The sequence below is a fragment of the Myotis yumanensis genome, unplaced genomic scaffold (genome assembly GCF_028538775.1).
Source record: "Myotis yumanensis isolate MYYU_CA2020_CCGP unplaced genomic scaffold, mMyoYum1.0.hap1 SCAF_22, whole genome shotgun sequence".
Lineage (NCBI taxonomy): Eukaryota > Metazoa > Chordata > Mammalia > Chiroptera > Vespertilionidae > Myotis > Myotis yumanensis.
Window position 1 is genome coordinate 3,694,812 of NW_027223773.1, and position 16,597 is coordinate 3,711,408.

At 51.0% G+C, this 16,597-nt stretch overlaps 2 protein-coding genes across 2 annotated transcripts; one reads left to right on the forward strand and one right to left on the reverse strand.

Annotated features, from left to right (window-relative positions):
- Positions 1 to 1,604: 1,604 nt before the first annotated feature.
- Positions 1,605 to 6,700, reverse strand: EXOC8 (exocyst complex component 8). The gene has a single exon (XM_070401118.1). The coding sequence runs from the start codon at positions 6,607 to 6,609 to the stop codon at positions 4,420 to 4,422; it is 2,190 nt and encodes a 729-aa protein (XP_070257219.1). The 5' UTR covers positions 6,610 to 6,700; the 3' UTR covers positions 1,605 to 4,419.
- A 238-nt stretch (positions 6,701 to 6,938) lies between these two features.
- Positions 6,939 to 15,993, forward strand: SPRTN (SprT-like N-terminal domain). The gene is made up of 5 exons (XM_070401477.1): positions 6,939 to 7,513; positions 8,272 to 8,371; positions 9,973 to 10,101; positions 12,354 to 12,606; positions 13,759 to 15,993. Exons 1-5 carry the CDS (start codon positions 7,296 to 7,298, stop codon positions 14,487 to 14,489), a joined length of 1,431 nt encoding a protein of 476 aa, XP_070257578.1. The 5' UTR covers positions 6,939 to 7,295; the 3' UTR covers positions 14,490 to 15,993.
- Positions 15,994 to 16,597: the final 604 nt, after the last annotated feature.

Consider the following 16,597-nt stretch of genomic DNA (forward strand, 5'->3'; position numbering starts at 1 on the left):
CCCTCCCGCCTCATCATTGAACCACGGGCACAGCGGAGTGTGAGCTCCAGTTGAGAACACCAGGCCGAGTCTGCCACTTCGGAGCTGTGCCTCCTCAGGCAGGTTCCTGTTGGCCAAGGCCGCAGTTGGCCATCTGTTGAGTGCGGATAACGAGCATCTGTTTCATTAGGAGGGTGAGGTTCAAGTGCACGAACCCACAGGAAGCCTTCCATAGAGCAGACACGTTACACAAGTCAACACTGGCACAAAGGTCTGTCTGCCCTCACACATCTGGGCACCTGCAGAGGCTCGCTGGGCTCGGAGGGGCAGAGAGCTCCTTGCGGGCACCTCAGCCGATGGTGAGCAGAGAGCAGAGCGTCACGCTGGGAAGCAGGGGAAACGTCGTTTTTAGGAAACAGGTGGAATCTCCGCTGCCTCACTATCCCTGGCTTCACGGATCGCCCGCCGCAGTGAGTGCAGAATGTGTGAGTAAAGTGGAGGGCGTGTTGTGCTGACAGGTGGCAGCGCCCAGCTGGGTTGGCTCAGAGGGTGAAGCGTTGGCCCGTGGACTGAAGGGTCTCTGGTTCGATTCCCGGTGAAGGGCACGTACCTCGGTTACAGGCTTGATCCCCGGCCCCTGTTGGAGTGCCGGTGGGAGGCAATCATCTATGTGTCTCTCACATGAATGTTTCTCTCTCTTCCCACCTTCCTTCCACCCTCTCTAAAAATCAATGGGAAAATATCCTCAGGTGAGGGGAAGGAAGGGAGGAAGGAAGGAAGATAGCAGCTTACTTTAACCCCGGGACTGAGTCGGGTGCACCAGCCTCTGAACTGAAGAGCTCCACCTGGGGGCGGGGGCGGGGGCGGGGACCTCACCCCGGCTTCTGCCTCGCTCAGTCCCCAGGGCCCTCACAGAGGAAAACCCATGCCATGCTTGTTCTGTTTGAGGGCCACTTGAGCGCTTCCTGTGTGCCCAGCGCTCTGCCAAGTGCTGTACAAATACTGGCGCACCTGGTGCTCAGAGGCCTGCGCGGCGACCTCAGGGATGGCCCTCCAGCGACAAGCAAGGTGGGCTGCACGGGCTCGGTGACACGATAAAGTCAATTGCTTTCTGTTTTCATTTCACAAATGCTTTTTGTGAAAGAATCGCAGGCTAACAAGACTATAAAGTCCAATTTTTTTTTTTTTAATTTCACAGAAGGATAGGGAGCGACAGAAACATCGATGAGAGAATCATTGACTGCCTGCCTCCTGCACACCCCCTACTGGGGATCGAGTCCACAACCCAGGCATATGCCCCTGAACCTGGGACCCTTCAGTCCGCAGTCTGACGCTGTATCCACAGAGCCAAACTGGCCAGGGCCAATTTTTATTTCCTTAAAAAAAAAATCTCCCGCAGTTCAGTAGATTGAGCGTAGTCCTGTGCACCAAGAGGTCCCAGTCCGGGCGGGCTCGATCCTCTCTCATCAATGTTTCTATCTCTCCCTCTCCCTTCCTCTCTCTGAAATCAATAAACCATATTTTAAAAATGTTTTTTAAAACTCTATTTCAATAACAAGAACATAAATCGTGATGAAAGAAGAGATATAGCAGAACATGGGAATACCAACCAGTTTTATCCAGTGTAAGAAAAACTGTCAGCTTTATTTTGATAAACATTTCAGACTTCCTCATCACAGCATACCAATAGGCAAAATGTACATGGGCGACTTCATACTGCATGTCCAGTCCCAACTCCCACTCCCAGGTAAGCAAGTTGCAAAATACAAATGCGGATCATGTAGCTCTAGGTAGTATTTTAAACAAAAATAAGCGAGTTTTCAGCACTTACGTGAGATGAGGCTTTAATAAAAAAAAAAAGAGACTTAATTCCACAGGATGGCTTTTTTCAACAGGAATGAGGTCAATCAAGCCTGTGATTGCAAGCACAAGTGACAGTATTCCCTGTGAGGCCAGCAAAGGAGGCCATCAACCCGTCAGTGGTATATTGCAGCACGTGCTACATTCTGGACACTCTAAGCGCGTTCAAGTTTTAGAACTCGGAGTCCAATGAGACAAGAATTGGAGAGAAGAGCTCTAACCCCCCTTTGAAAAGCGGCCATGTAATGGCTCTCGCGGCACAATGGTGCATACACTCTTCACCTCGGTGGTCCTCAGCCCAACCCCCCACGAACTGACGGCCAGGAGCACACGTCCTTCAGCTACAGCTTTGATGAAGGAGCACATTCATTTCAACAGAAGAAAATTCTGACTCCCGGCTCTAAAGAGCAGACCGTTCCATGAAGAAGCGGCCATCTAAATATCGGAGCGCACACATTTCAGTTTTGACAGCGTCATGCCTGAAAAGGAGTTTTGACTTCAGGAGGGTCATTTTATGTACCCAGCGTCAAATAGCCACACAGGATGTGTCGCAGACAATACCATTTAGAAACTGTAAGTGGCACAGAATGATTACAAAATTTTTTTTTAATCAAATTCAAGTTTCCAGTGATCTTAAAAGACAAATTATAACTCTGTGTTCAGCTGAAATATCCAGTGTGGTTATTATCTAGGAAATCCTAGTTACGTTAAAAAAAAAAAAAGAATTACAAAGTCAAAAAAAATCTGTAACTTTGATTACTTGCAACCTTTTCAATAGGCCTCACTAGAAATAAAAGGGTCCTCTGGCATGAGTCAAATTAACTCAAACTGTACAGCTCTAAGCCAGTGTTCTGGCACCTATTTGTGGTTTTACATAATTTCCACAGTCTTCATACCACTATTTTTATTTAGATAAAAGAAATGACCTTTGGAAGTAACTGGCATTAGAAATGGCACCTATGGGGCAAGAATCACAACTACAAACTAGGGAACATGGGTCTCAGCTGGCACAATTTCTCTGAAAGTCTGAAGCGTTTTATACAATCAACATTCAACAGAAGCGACAGATTAGAAACCTGGGGAAATGAAAACTTCTTCAGTTATTTTTGTTTTAGGAAAGAACCTGAAGTAAGCATTCTGTTCGCTTTAAAAAACAAAGCAGGTAAAACAAAAGATAAAACTCCAACAAAAAACGCAGCCTGCAGCATTGTAGGAATCACCAAACGTTTCTTTTCCTTTCTTCCTTTTGGGTACATTTCGTCTCATCTTTCTGTTCTCCACTTTGTTCCAAAAAAAAGCAAAAACAGTTCTCTACCCAAAGCAGTTATACTGGAGCCTACCTGGTGTGGTCAGTGGTTGAATGTTGACTCATGGACCAAGAGGCGACGGTTCGATTCCCCGTCAGGGCACATGCCTGGGTTGCAGGCTCGATCCCTACTAGGGGGTGTGCAGGAGGCAGCTGATGGGTATCTCTCTCTCATGATGTTTTTTTCTACCCCTCTCCCTTCCTTTCTCTCTAAAATCAATAAAAACATGTTTTTTTAAAAAGCAGTTATCAATCGGGGAAAAAGGAGACATTTATAATACTTTAAACAATAAAAAAAAAAAGCAGTTATACTTGAGAACACTATGGGGTTTGCATATGACTTTTTTCTAATTTCCCATCCACCAGATCCTGAAATCTGAACAAGTATCTCAATGAAAACTTTTCTCCTATTTGCATGAAGTCTGAGCCACTCTAGGAGGGGGGCGGGGCAGCTAAAACTCACTGGTACTGCCAGTTCCTCAATGTGTCCTGATTCTTGTTATTTTTTTGAATGATAAAGACAAACGCTCCAGCTGGGCATTCACACCGTTCAGGAATATGTTGAAAAAATAATTTATCATAGCCCTTGAGATTTTCAAGTAGATGCTCCCAAACCAATTATAAAGCTACTAATTAGCAGCTGAAAATAATTAGCCATTTGAATCACATTGGAAATGGCTGCTGAACTGGTTTATGAAAGCTTCCTCTTGTGTAAGGATCAGAATATTTGCACAAACTAGCTATTTTCACGGAAGAATTCTTTGGAACAAAATTTACCCTAAAACCAATTTTCTCAACTCCTTTCTTTCCCCCAGATTGTTCAATCACATTTTAATGTGGGGAAGTCTATGAAGCAGGTTGTTTATGTGGCACTATACCTTTCTAGAAACCTAACATTTTGGTGAACTGGAAAACTTTCCATAAAATACTTACAGATATTACTTCCCTGTTGCTGCATAATATATACTATGAGAAGGTATGTTTTGACTCAAAGGATGAACTGAAATGATAACAGTGTGATAATATATTCATTAGAGAGTTAGCATAATTTAAAAGGAAAAGGAAAAGCATGTTATATATTTTATTAATTGCAATGTTTTTGTTATGTGGGCTTAATTGGACATTTCTCTTTCTCCTTTTGGGTTTCTATCTGAGAGGGCGTCTTTTATGGTTCAGCTGTGTTTGAGACTACAGGGAAAATGCTAATGCCGTTTAACATAAATATAAATAACATAGAAGCAATATATACGTATACACAGAAACAGATTCCAGCATCAGACCACGGAGGTCGTGCTCTCGGGGTTCACGCGGATCAGCCTAGACGCGTTCCTCAGGTCCTGGAGCTGCTTGGCGGGCTTCCCCACACCCTCCTCGAACCTTTTCTCCACCACGGGGAGGACGGTTTCGTAGAGGAAGGACGCATTCTGCCGGATAAAGGCCTTCTTCTCCGGGTCCTGCTCACAGCGAAGACTGTAGTCCACGTGCTGGACAGCCACCAGGATGATTTCCACCAGGCTCTCCAGAAGCACCATGTGCAGCTCCGGGAAATACAGCTTCAGGGCCTCCTCCAGGAAGCCCATGGTCTGCTTGGTGAAGGCGACCACCGTGTAGCTCAGGTTCACCCAGCAGTCGTCGCCCGTGTACTGCTCGAAGTCACTCACCCCGCAGCCCTTCATCTCCTCCTTGAGCTTGCCCAGGGCCTCCGGCGTCATCAGGTTCATCCTCCTCCACATCTCCTCCGAGTTGCGGTGCTTGGTGGCCTCGATGATGATGTCCTTGTAGCTGTGCAAGGCGCCCTGGATGTCTTTCACCAGCAGGGCGTGGACCACGAAGGTGAGGTCCAGGCCGATGTCCCCCAGCTGCCGGCAGTGCTCCTTGGCCACCTGCACGCACTCGGCGGCCGTCGACAGGCTCTCCTTGCTGTCGAACACCTGCTTGCTGAAGGCGTCCACGAACATGCCCATGGCCGACCGCGCCCAGACCACGAAGGCCGAGTAGCAGCCGCTGTCCGTGCCGGCGAAGTCCGTCTCGAACTCGCGCGCCGTCTCCAGCAGGCTGGTGAAGAAGACGTGGCACAGCTTGTGGATGTAGAGCAGCGTGGCCCCTTCGATGCGCAGCTGGCGGATGGCCGTGTGCACCGCGGCGGCCCGGTTCCGCAGGAACAGCTCGCAGGCCTTGGTGCCCTGGCCCAGCCGGATGAGCTGGGACACCGCCCGGCGAGTGGCCTTGGGGCCGCCGCGCAGGGACCGGCCCGGGGACAGTTCGAACACCAGCACCTCGGTCAGCTGGCGGACGCGCTCCTCCACCTTGGCCCTGAGCTCCTTCACGGGGGGTGGGCTGGGCTTACCCTCCAGGTAACGGTTCAACTTATCCAGCAGGTCCACGGCCCCTTCAAAGTCCCTCTGGGCGATGCAGACGTCCAGGTCCTCGGGCAGCTCCTGGATCCACTCCATGGAGAGGTCCACCCGCTCTTCCTCCACCTCGGGGGAGGCCGGCTGGTCGTCGTCCTCCTCCTCCTCCTCTTCGAACGGGTTGGCGGCCTTGGCGGCCGCCGGGGGCAGCCCGCGCGGGGCGGCGGCCTCCTCCTGCTCGCGCCGCCGCTTCTCGCCCAGGGCCCTCTTGGTGGCCTCCAGCACCTCCAGCCACTCGCGTTTGATTTTGGCGTTTTCCGCCTGGAAGATGCGGCTCTCGGGGAACATGAGCAGCTTGAACATGTCCTTCATGGGCGGGTTGTCCTTGACGTTGACCACGGCCAGCCCGTCCAGGGGGTAGAGGGCGTTGTAGCGGTACATGCCCCGCCGCTGGGGCAGCCAGGTGGCCACCAGCAGGCAGTCGTTCATCAGGAAGCCGTGCACCCGCTGCAGCTGGGCCATGTGGTCCGCCTCGTACTCCACCAGGTCGCCGTTGTACACCAGGTACTGGCCGGGCGTCTCCAGCAGGTGCCGGCAGCCTTCCACCTTCTCCAGCAGCGTGGTGAGCGTGCGCTGCTTCCCCTCCTCGCCCGGGCCCGCGCCGTCGCGGGGGGCGCCCCCGGGGCCGGGGAACAGGCCAGCTGGGCCCCGCAGGTGGTCTCGGCCCCCCGCGCCCCCGCCCCCCTCCTCCCCTCCCGAGGCCGCGGCGGCTCCGGCGGCGGCGGCGGCGGCCGGCAGCAGGGTCAGCGGGATGGTCTCCAGGCTGCTCTTCTGCTCCGTCAGCAGGTGGCTGAGCTGGTACATCTCGCTCTCCAGGTAGGAGATCTCGCGCGCCGTCTCGATGAACTGCCGGTAGTTCTGGTAGACGTTGCGCTTCAGGTTCTGCGCCGTCTCCTCCGCCAGCGCCTGGATGCGCTGCCGGTGCTCCTGGAGGTCCCGGTCCCCGTCCGACTGCTGCGAGAGCTGCTTCACGTACAGCCGCGCCTCGAAGCTGCCCGATTCCAGCTGCCTTCGCAGGCGGCTCGCCCCGCTGTCCGACATCGCCATCACCATTTCCGCCCCGGCCTCGCCCGGTCGCTGTCACTCTCGCCGCCGCCGCTGCCGGTGCCTCCGCGGCAGGGGGCCCACCCGAGCCCCGCGGAGCTCCAGGGCGGAGGAAGCAGAATGGAAGACAGGCGAGTGCGCCTGCGCCTTGGGCTGGGCGTCAGATAGTGCGCCTGCGCGAGGGGACCGCCCGCACACAGCGCGCCTGCGCAGCAACGCCGGTGCCCTACAGCGCCTGCGCCGGAGGAGCTATCGCGGAAGTGAGTGGGGGGGTGAGACCGAGCGGGAAATAAGCAGTGCGCTTGCGCCCAGCGTGACGTTCTGTTTGACGTTGTAGGTGTATCATGACGGCGGTAGCAGTTTCCTGAAGCTCCTGGGGCCCGAATTCTGGGGACCCGTTTTGAGCCCCCTTGGAGGTGTCATGCCGAGTTCTTTTTCTTAAGCCCCAGAACTTGGCTTCGGCCTTGGCGGGGGGGCGGGGGAGGCCGGGCAAACTCAACTTTTCCTCGTCCTCGAGCCGTCTTGCTCCGAGTTCTCGCGAGACCTGCGGGCGGAGCCGAGAGCAGCCCAACAGCCGGTTGCTCCGAGGAGCTCGCTCACCGGCCCCCGGAGCCTGGGATCCGCCCGCAGCGGCGGCCGCACCCGCGAGCGAGCCCGACGCCCGCGGAGACCGCCCGGGAGGGACCCTGGCAGCGATGGACGAGGACCTGGTGCTGGCAATCCGGCTCCAGGACGAGTGGAACCTGATGTCGGAGCGCGAGCGGGACCAGGCGCCCCTGTCGCTGGTGGACGCGTCGTGGGAATTGGTGGACCCCACGCCGGACCTGCAGGCCCTGTTCGTGCAGTTCAACGACCGGTTCTTCTGGGGCCAGCTGGAGGCCGTGGAGGTCAAGTGGAGCAAGAGGATGACCCTGTGAGCCCCGCGCCGCCGGGACGGGACGGGAGGGCCGGGCCGGCGGGCGGTTGTCCCCGCCCCTCCCCCCCTCCCCACGCAATGGACTCGGGGGCCGTTACCGAGGGCCCGGCGGCGGCCCCTCTGGCGGATCCCTCCCTCCTCCGCCCAAACAGCGCTCAGAAAGCTGCGTGCCCGCCCGCTCCGGTCACCCCGAGAGCAGAGGCTGCTTGTCGGCATGGCACCTCCCGTGAGAAGAAACGAACCCGTTTCTGGCCGGTCCTAGGAGGGGGTGCCCGAGGGCCCGGGCCGTGTGCTCCTCTTCCCCCCGCGCCGCCGGGGACCCCCACTCGGCCGTGAGCGCGGCGGGAGGGTGCGGAGTGACCGTTGGGCCCCGCGGCGCCTGGGAAAGGCCCCCTTCCCTGCGCGCGGAGCCAGGAGTCCCGCCCCGGGCGCGGTCGGGGTCAGTGACCAGCCCCCGAGGCCGGTGGCCCCGCCTGGCGTAGGGGGTGCGCACAGCTCCACGGAGCCCGCGATGGCTTTGGAGACTGCGGAGGGAGGCCGGGCTGCGGGGAGGGTGGGGCGGCCGGAGGGGAGGGAGCGGGGCCGCCGGGGCGGGGCCGGGACGCTCCTCTCGGCTGCCCGAGGCACAGGGGGGTCCACCTCCCGGGACGCCGTCCGCCCCAGCCCTCCGGTGGGAGCGGCCCCGGCTGTGCGGGGCTTGGCTGGTCACGGGTCCCCGGTGCGTGTCGGTGACGCTCTCCCGGTGATTCTTCCAGGTGCGCGGGGATCTGCTCGTACGAAGGGAAGGGCGGCATGTGCTCCATCCGGCTCAGCGAGCCGCTCCTGAAGCTGCGACCCAGGAAGGACCTCGTGGAGGTATTTCTTCTCCGCATAAACCCAGTGCCGGGCTCCCTAACGGAGACGGTCTTACCGATGTAGGCGTCTGCGAACCGCGAATGTAAAAAAAAACATATGTATCAGTTGTTCCTCGTTGCAGACTAATTGTGGAGCAAATAGTAATGATGACCTATTTTTCCAGTGCCTCAGGGTTACCGGCTTTCAGGTATGGCATCGAATTTGGTGTTTATACCAGTAATGGACAGATTTCAATGCGTGTTAGCCTTGTTTTCGTAAATGAGGAAATTAAGGTTCAGAGAGGTTAAATAACTGCTTTAAGCTGCATATTTAGAAAACGGAGAAAAACTTAGGATCCATCTCTTCCTATCAAGACACAAATTTTGATTCTCTTCTGTTCAACCACCCGTGGTGCCGCCCTCCCCGGACGTGGAGCGGAGCTGGCAGCGCCCACCGGTGTGCGGGTGCCCTCCCTGCCAGGGGCGATGGCTCTCCTGCGGGCAGAGTGGGCGGCAGAAGCTCCTCGATGGTCTTTGGTGGAGTCTGGTAGAGGCCTGAATTCCCCAGGATGCTCAGCGGGTGACTTGTCTTGCTCCAGTTAGATCACTTGAGACTAAGCCCCAAAGAGCGTGGGGGGTGGAGGGGGTGGCAGATGTGGTAAAACCTGCTGGGAAATGCGAGGGATGCTGTTTTTAAGGATAAATAAAAGGTAACGAGTGTCCCAACAAAGATGATACTTAACGCTCAACTAAACATTTAAAAATAGTGAAGATGGTAAATTTTATGTTACTGACTTTTTACCACAATTTTAAAAAAAAGTAAACAGCTGCTAATGTAAAATGGTATAACAGAAATACTTGATTAATAAAAAACAAAGAAAGGAATAAAGAAACAAAGGCCAGAGAAAGAGAAAGGTAGGCATAAACACAATACCAGTCACTATATGACACAAAGACTAAACACTATAGTTAAAGACATGGAATAACAAACTAGATTAAAAGAGACACATTAAAGACTCTTACCTTAGCTCTGGCCGGGTAGCTCAGCTGGTTAGAGCGTCATCCCCATACACCAAGGTTTTGGGTTTGAGCCCCGGTTAGGGGACATACAAGAATCATCAATGAAAGCACAACAAATCAGTGTGTTTCTTTCTCATATGGGTTACTTATGTCTTTTTCTGTGAACTGTCTGTGACCTTGGCACATTTTAAAGTTGGGTTATTGGTCATTTTCCTGTTGACTAGTTATATTTTAGGAATGAATAGCCAGCGAGTTGCATATATATTTTTGAGTTTGTTCACTTAACTTATGGTGTCTCCCCCCACCCTCCATACAGAAATTTTTAATTTTTTATGTAGTGATTTCATTGATCTTCTGGATTTTAATTAAGAGATAAAAAGGCTTTCCAGGAACAGGGAGTTGCTAACGCAGGACCTATAGAGCTTCAGACATTCTGTGCAGTTCTGTGCACGTGTGCTTGTGTTTTTCTAGAAAGATGCCTCATGACTTTTATCAGCATCTGAGAGGAGCCTGTGAGCCAAAGGTTAAGGCCCCAGGTAGAGTAAGAAAATGCATGTTTATTTCAACAGCACCAGAAACTAATATGATTGTTTTCTGTTTCAGACCCTCTTGCATGAGATGATCCACGCCTACTTATTTGTCACTAATAACGATAAAGACCGGGAAGGGCACGGCCCCGAGTTTTGTAAGCACATGCATCGCATCAATGGCCTGACTGGAGCCAACATCACGGTATGTGAAGCCACACACATGGCTGATAGTCAGTAGTTCATTCATCCAGTAGTTGCTGAGATTTAGTGAAAGATAGAGAACTGGGGAGAAACAAATACTTTCTTGGAGGATTTTGCCCAGAAGCGAGAGGCCTGGAGACGCTGACTTGGGAGGGGCAGCGGAGCCGGCCTTCCTGAAGGCACCTTTCGTGTGGTCGCATCAGGCCTGCAGTCCCTCTTCTGGGCTGTTGACGGCGGTCCCCCACGTGCTTCCTTAGTGTAGTCTCCTCCTTCAGTGCACCCTGTATTCTGTGCCGCTTCACGGCCTTCCCTTTCCCAAGTCGTCTTCCATTTCTATCTCGACGTAATATTGTAGGAGGTGGCAGAGCCTGGGGCCCGAAGAGCATGAGGGTCAGACTGCGTGGGTTCAGGTGCTGGTCTGAACTGTGGGCCCACTTAACTCCTCTCCGCCTCATCTTACTCACATGGAAAGTGGGGATGAGCCCAATAACTTGGATCCTTATGAGGGTGGAAGGAGAAAATACATGCAGAACCTTTTAGCCCCGTTTGGGTACTAATTAAATATTACTTGTTTTTATTGTTATCAATTGGTCTTAGCAGATAACCTTTCTGTTCCTTTTTTTCTTACCTCCCACATTCCCCTGCTTAGATAGGTCTTGTGCTGCTAACTGAGCTTTCCACCTCCATCCCCTCCTCAAACCCCCCTAAACTGTGCCGCTTTTGTTTGCTGTCAGCATGTTCATCTGCCCAGTGGGCTCTGACTTCTCTGTCCTAAGTCTCAACAGACATTGAACCTTCTGCAGGATTCTATCTTCTCAACCCAGGGCGCTCTCCCTCTTCCTAGCCCTCTGTGTATGACGCTTAATGGAGTGAGCACCTCTGGAAGGACTGAACAGACTTTGAACGGAAGTGAACCAAATAGGACATTCCTGCATAAATTCTTTGGTATTTGGGGTATCGCCTTCCTTTAATAGGTAGTAGATGCCAGTGTGATGAAAAACAAAGTGCTCCCCTTGATGTATTTTTTCTAGCTGTCAGTGCTAACTTTCTAGAGCGCTCATTAATTAGTATAGAGTTACTTCAACATCAAGAAAGTGGCTTTCCTTAAAGAACAATCACAGAGAGCCCAGATTAGCAAAAGCATCGTGGAGCTGCCAGTATAAAAGGCTTCTGGTCTCATTAGGATTTGCACTTTCAGCTCAGCGGGAAGAGGATATATTCTTTTATCTTGGAGGCCTGTGTGTTGTTAGGTCGGAGAGGTTTGATCGAGTGGACACCCTTGCTTTTTCAGGTTACATCCTGTTATAACAAACTCCACAGGCCTCCAGTTTCACACTGCGGAACCATGTTCTTTTAGTGACCACATTGTTAAAAGTGACATTCCCGGGCTGTAGGAGTTACAGGAGGTGGAAGCAAAACAGATCCAATTCCCAGATTTTGTGGCCAATTAGTAAGCAGAATTCTCAACAGGAGGGAAGGCAGGTCTTACATCCATGCCTCTGCCCCGAGCCTCTGTCGCCCGTCTCTTCCGCACCTAGTATAGTGCGCCTTGTCTGCATGCTGGCCGAGCAATAGGGTTTTTCTTGCTTATGATGGAGAGATGGGAAGTATAAAACGATCTTTAGAGTTACAGGAAGCTTAGCATTCTTTCCCACATGGGGAATGTATTAAAAAAAAAAGTCTTATAAAAAAAGTAAAAAATCTCATATACAGATGCTCCTTATCTTGGACAGATAGTCGTGTTCCCCTGAGGAGACAGAAGAAAAGGGACTCGTAGTCATTTAGGAGAATCCGTCTTTAAATGGTGCCCTGCCACCCTCATTGCCACCAAGGCGGGAGGGCTGGCCTTCCTTCAGTCCCAAGTCTGCATCTGCCTCTGCTTAGGCTCTAAATAGGATCTCATCTCAGGGCGAAACAGTGATCCTGGGTAAGGAGTGAAAAGCGCGTTTACAGGGAACCTGGACTCATTGAATGAAGCTCCTCAGGCAGGCAGCCAATCCTGGCCCTTCATGGGCCACACGTACATTAGCCACCGAGGACGCAGAGGTGAAAACATTAGAATTCTGGACAGTTTCCCCCTCCAGCAGACAAATGAACCCACAGGCTTCTTCAGAGACACGAGCGGAGAGCAGGCTTCCGCGGAGGCTGCACCGGCGAGGGGCTTGTGTTCAGGGAGCTCAGCATGGAAAGGAGCCCTCAGCCCTTAAATTGTTAAGTTGCCTACTCAGTGCTAAACCCTCTCTTTCAAACCAGATATACCACACCTTCCACGACGAGGTGGACGAGTACCGGCGCCATTGGTGGCGCTGCGATGGGCCGTGCCAGTTCCAAAAACCCTACTATGGCTACGTGAAGCGCGCGACCAACAGGGCTCCCTCCGCGCACGACTACTGGTGGGCCGAGCACCAGAGCACCTGTGGGGGCACTTACGTCAAAATCAAGGAACCGGAGAACTACTCCAAGAAAGGCAAAGGAAAGACAAAGCTCGCAGCAGCGGAGAATAAAGGTAACTCTGTTACATGCCAGCTTTTCCACAACGGTAGCTACAGCGTAAAGACAGTACCATCTTTTAGAAAGCTGGCACACAATATTAAGAGAATCTTAAGGATTGTTTCTCGAAGTTTTCCAGTGTGGGCTTATACAACTCTTTTTTTTTTTTTTAATGCATTTTATTGATTTTTTACAGAGAGGAAGGGAGAGAGATAGAGAGTTAGAAACATCGATGAGAGAGAAACATCGATCAGCTGCCTCCTGCACATCTCCCACTGGGGATGTGCCCACAACCCAGGTACATGCCCTTGACCGGAATCGAACCCGGGACCTTTCAGTCCGCAGGCCGACGCTCTATCCACCGAGCCAAACCGGTTTCGGCAGCTTATAAAACTCTTATAGCCCATGAATGATGGTAGAAAAACACACGTGTAGATGGAAGTAAAAGTCGAAATCGTTTCCACGGGTAAATATCTGAGGGTCCCCCTTCCCTATGACTCAGTGAGTCATTAGGAAACAGAAGGCAAAAAGATTGTCAGAACAAAAACACTAATTCCAGCAACAATGCCCGGAACGTGAGCCGTTCCTACATCCCTTCCTATCAGCTGGATTCTGTCCAGCTGACTCTCCTATTGATGTGTGTCCTTCCATTGGGAGGAGAACGGGGACAGGATGTGACATGTGCCTGCAAGGACTCGTCGTCAGGTTTCTCCCTTTCCTGACAAGTCCAGTCCCTGCCTTTTGAAGAGGGAACAGGTTACTAGAGTTCATGCTTCCTCCCCGGGAAGTTGTTGGTTTGATGGGGGACCGGGCATGTAAGCTGCACTTCCCCAATCCGCAACGCTCGGTTGAGGAGCTGTAGAGGGATTTAGGGGAGATCACACCTGGGTGTTAGGAGGAGGCTGTGGCATGTGGTGGGCTTTCCCCTCCTGGAACAAAGCTTTCAGATGCTAAGCAACATTCAGGGTAAAGTTATGTCGCTGCAGGTCTTTGCATGATAAAATGAGAGCATGTTTTTTATCCTTTATGTTCTCTGAGTACGCGCTGCTGAAGATGGTCTTTCTTTCATTAATAGGTAATTATATGGATCTAAGTTAGAATGAAATCCTTTAGTGTTTGTTACTGGGTTATTGGGGTGAAGGAAAAGTCTCACTTGCCTCTGTTGCAGATAAAACGAATGGAGTGGTGCCGTTTAGCGGGAGAGGCCACGTCCTGGGAGAAACAAACAATCTCCTGTCCTCGGGGAGGTTCACCACTTCACGTGCTAATAAAACCCAGGACCCTTCAGGTCCAGACCACTCAGCCAGTGCTGAGAGATGGAATGTGAAAACGGAGGCGAAATTTGAACAGAACGGTTCCAGGAAAAAAACGGCCTCCCCTGTGCTTACCACCAGTCGCCAGAGCGTGGTGAGCAACTACTTCCCCCGAGCGTCAGTGGCCAACCAGAAGGCGTTCAGGAGCGTGAGCGGGTCCCCCACGAAGGGCGCCGCGGTGGGCGACACGGGGAAGAGCTCTGCCTCGGCCGCTTCTCAGAGAAGGACTTCCTCCTCCAAGGCCGCCCTCAGGAACTCGCTCAAAGCGGTGGAGGCGACGTCCGCGACTGCGGCCCAGGACAGGAGCCGGGCCAAAGCCGAACCCCCCAGGAAACAGCGCCAGCAGGAAGACAAGACGGTTTTTGACAATTTTTTCATCAAGAAAGAGAAAACGCTAAGCGGTGATCCCCAGTGCAGCTCACGCCCTGCGGCTGCAACGCAGAGTTCCGGCAGCTCCACCAGCCAGAGCACAACAGTGGCTTGTCCTGTGTGTCAGAGTGAGGTGCTGGAGGCTCAGATTAACGAGCACTTAGATGTGTGCCTTGAAGGCGAGAGCAGCAAAGTCAAAAGAAGAAGAAATCTTTAAAAAGAATGGGTCTCATACACCACCAGTGTGACCTCACCATTCGTGTCAGTCACTCAGGAAGTTCTGGGAAATACTAAGATGTGTAGGTTATAGTCTAGCTGTAGTCCCCAGCAGATGTTCTATTTTACATACACCTACGACACTGTAATGTAAACTATTTGTCCAAGGTGCTATATTTATATTCACTCGTGCCTTACGTATACTGCAGCCCAGCTCTGCGTGTTTACATGCATAGTTTTCAGATACTCTTCTTTCTTGCTCTTAAAGGTTTTAAATATTTTAATCTTTTTGTGTACTTCCCTCAAAATATTTAGTGAGGAATTAAATATTTGGTTAAATTGAGTATTTATTAATATTAAAACTCATTCCTAGTACTGTTCATGTGTATAGTGTCAAGCATATTGACCAAAACACAATCTAGAATACAAAGTTAGCTGTGTTAGGGTACTCAAGGTTATTTAAAAAACTTTTTAGATTTTTTTCCTCCCAAATCTTAACAGGAAATACATTTTATATACTTGAATTTTATTTGTTTGACTTTGGTGGTAACTGATTTTAGGTGAAAGTAGATTTCTTTTGGAGTATTACTAGTCAAATAGCCACTATAATTTTCTAGGCCAGAGTTTAGTTTTTTCAAAATTTAGCAAAATGTGTGGCAAAATGTGTGGCTAAAACTTGGTGCTAAGTAATTAATATATTTAACGTAGCAGAGTTAGTTGCCTAGTTTATGCAACAGTGAACCATTGTCTGAAAGTAGTAGTATGATGCTATAAGCCAAAGTTGAAACCATTCTAATAATAGAAATATTTTAGCAAAGGAATATTTTAGTGAAGGAACCTACTTTTATCAGTTTACTTCTGTCTCCTGGCTATTCCTCCAGCATATTGGCATATTCCTAAGACGTGAGTTCCCCAAGTTTTCTTTCTTCTGAACTTGGGTGCAACATGACTTGTATGTACATGAGGCGCAGAGATCCTCGGGGTGCAGCTGGGGTCCTCGCGGTGCCTCTACCCAGCTAACACCCACACTCCCTGAACGTGACCACTGTTTTCTTCTCTCACCACAGGTTGGTTTAGCTCGTTTCTGAACTTCATAAAGTAACCTTTGTTGATTTGTGTAGCATAAGTTCATTCTTTTCTTAAAAATTGCTCTGTAGTATGTATGTGAATATGCCAACATGTATACATCCATTCTAAATTAATGGACGTTTGAATTACTTCCAGTCGGAGCTGGCGATGACGAATAATGCTGCTAAGAACATTGTCGTTTTCTTGGGCATGTACCCAGGATTGGCTTGCGGGCTCACAGGGTGTATTTATGGTTAGCTATAGTGAATGTTGCCAGTTGATGCTCCTACCAGCAATGTGTGAGGGTTTCAGTTGTCCAGTTAACACTATTATCAGTCCTTGTCATTTTAGCCTATCTGGTTGACAGTTCACAAGTTTTGATATTTCTCAAATGTGAAGTTGAAAAGTAGTATTTAATAAATACAGATTACTTGAAATGTGTGTATTATGTTGAATATATGTGGTTACACAGGAGACAAAGGCAGGTTAATTTCCATATGGTAAGTGCTGCCAAGGTTCCTACCAGGTGCCGTGGGACTTAGGACATCGGGGGACAGCCCGGGGCTTCAGGGGAGGGTCCTTGGAGATGACGTCCGAGTTGCTCTAGGGCGAGACAAGTTGGCCTGGTAAGAGGATGGAAAGTGTTGAAAAGAGAAGGAACACAGAAAATGCCAGGAAATAGAGCAGCCCATTCTACCAGAAGAACTACGCTGCTCCACAGGAATAGAGTGAATGTGAGGGACATAGCGAGAATTTTGAGGGCAGCGACCCTATCTTACGTTGTCCGTGTGGTCCCTGAAAACACACCTGTTGGTTCAGGTGGGGTGGCTTGCCCGGGACTCCAGCTTGTAAGCCAGTCAACGTCTGAGAAGTGTCTGATGGATTCTCTGTGGGCAACACAGACGGGAGGAAGAAGGCAGTGGGATGGAGGATGGAATGGAGAAATATTTAGGTGTAAAATCAAGAGTTGGTCAGTTTCAAGCAATGATGGAAGAAATACGGTTAGCTATAGAGAATACTGAAATTAAATTTGTAACTAAG

What these genes read in the sequence shown, in the direction of transcription:
- EXOC8 (XM_070401118.1), bottom strand. Translation starts at nt 6,609, where the DNA reads ATGGTGATGGCGATGTCGGACAGCGGGGCGAGCCGCCTGCGAAGGCAG.
- SPRTN (XM_070401477.1), top strand. Translation starts at nt 7,296, where the DNA reads ATGGACGAGGACCTGGTGCTGGCAATCCGGCTCCAGGACGAGTGGAAC. An exon ending in CCAGGAAGGACCTCGTGGAG is followed by an intron (nt 8,372 to 9,972) that starts GTATTTCTTCTC and finishes TTTCTGTTTCAG; the next exon opens with ACCCTCTTGCATGAGATGAT. An exon ending in TGACTGGAGCCAACATCACG is followed by an intron (nt 10,102 to 12,353) that starts GTATGTGAAGCC and finishes CTTTCAAACCAG; the next exon opens with ATATACCACACCTTCCACGA.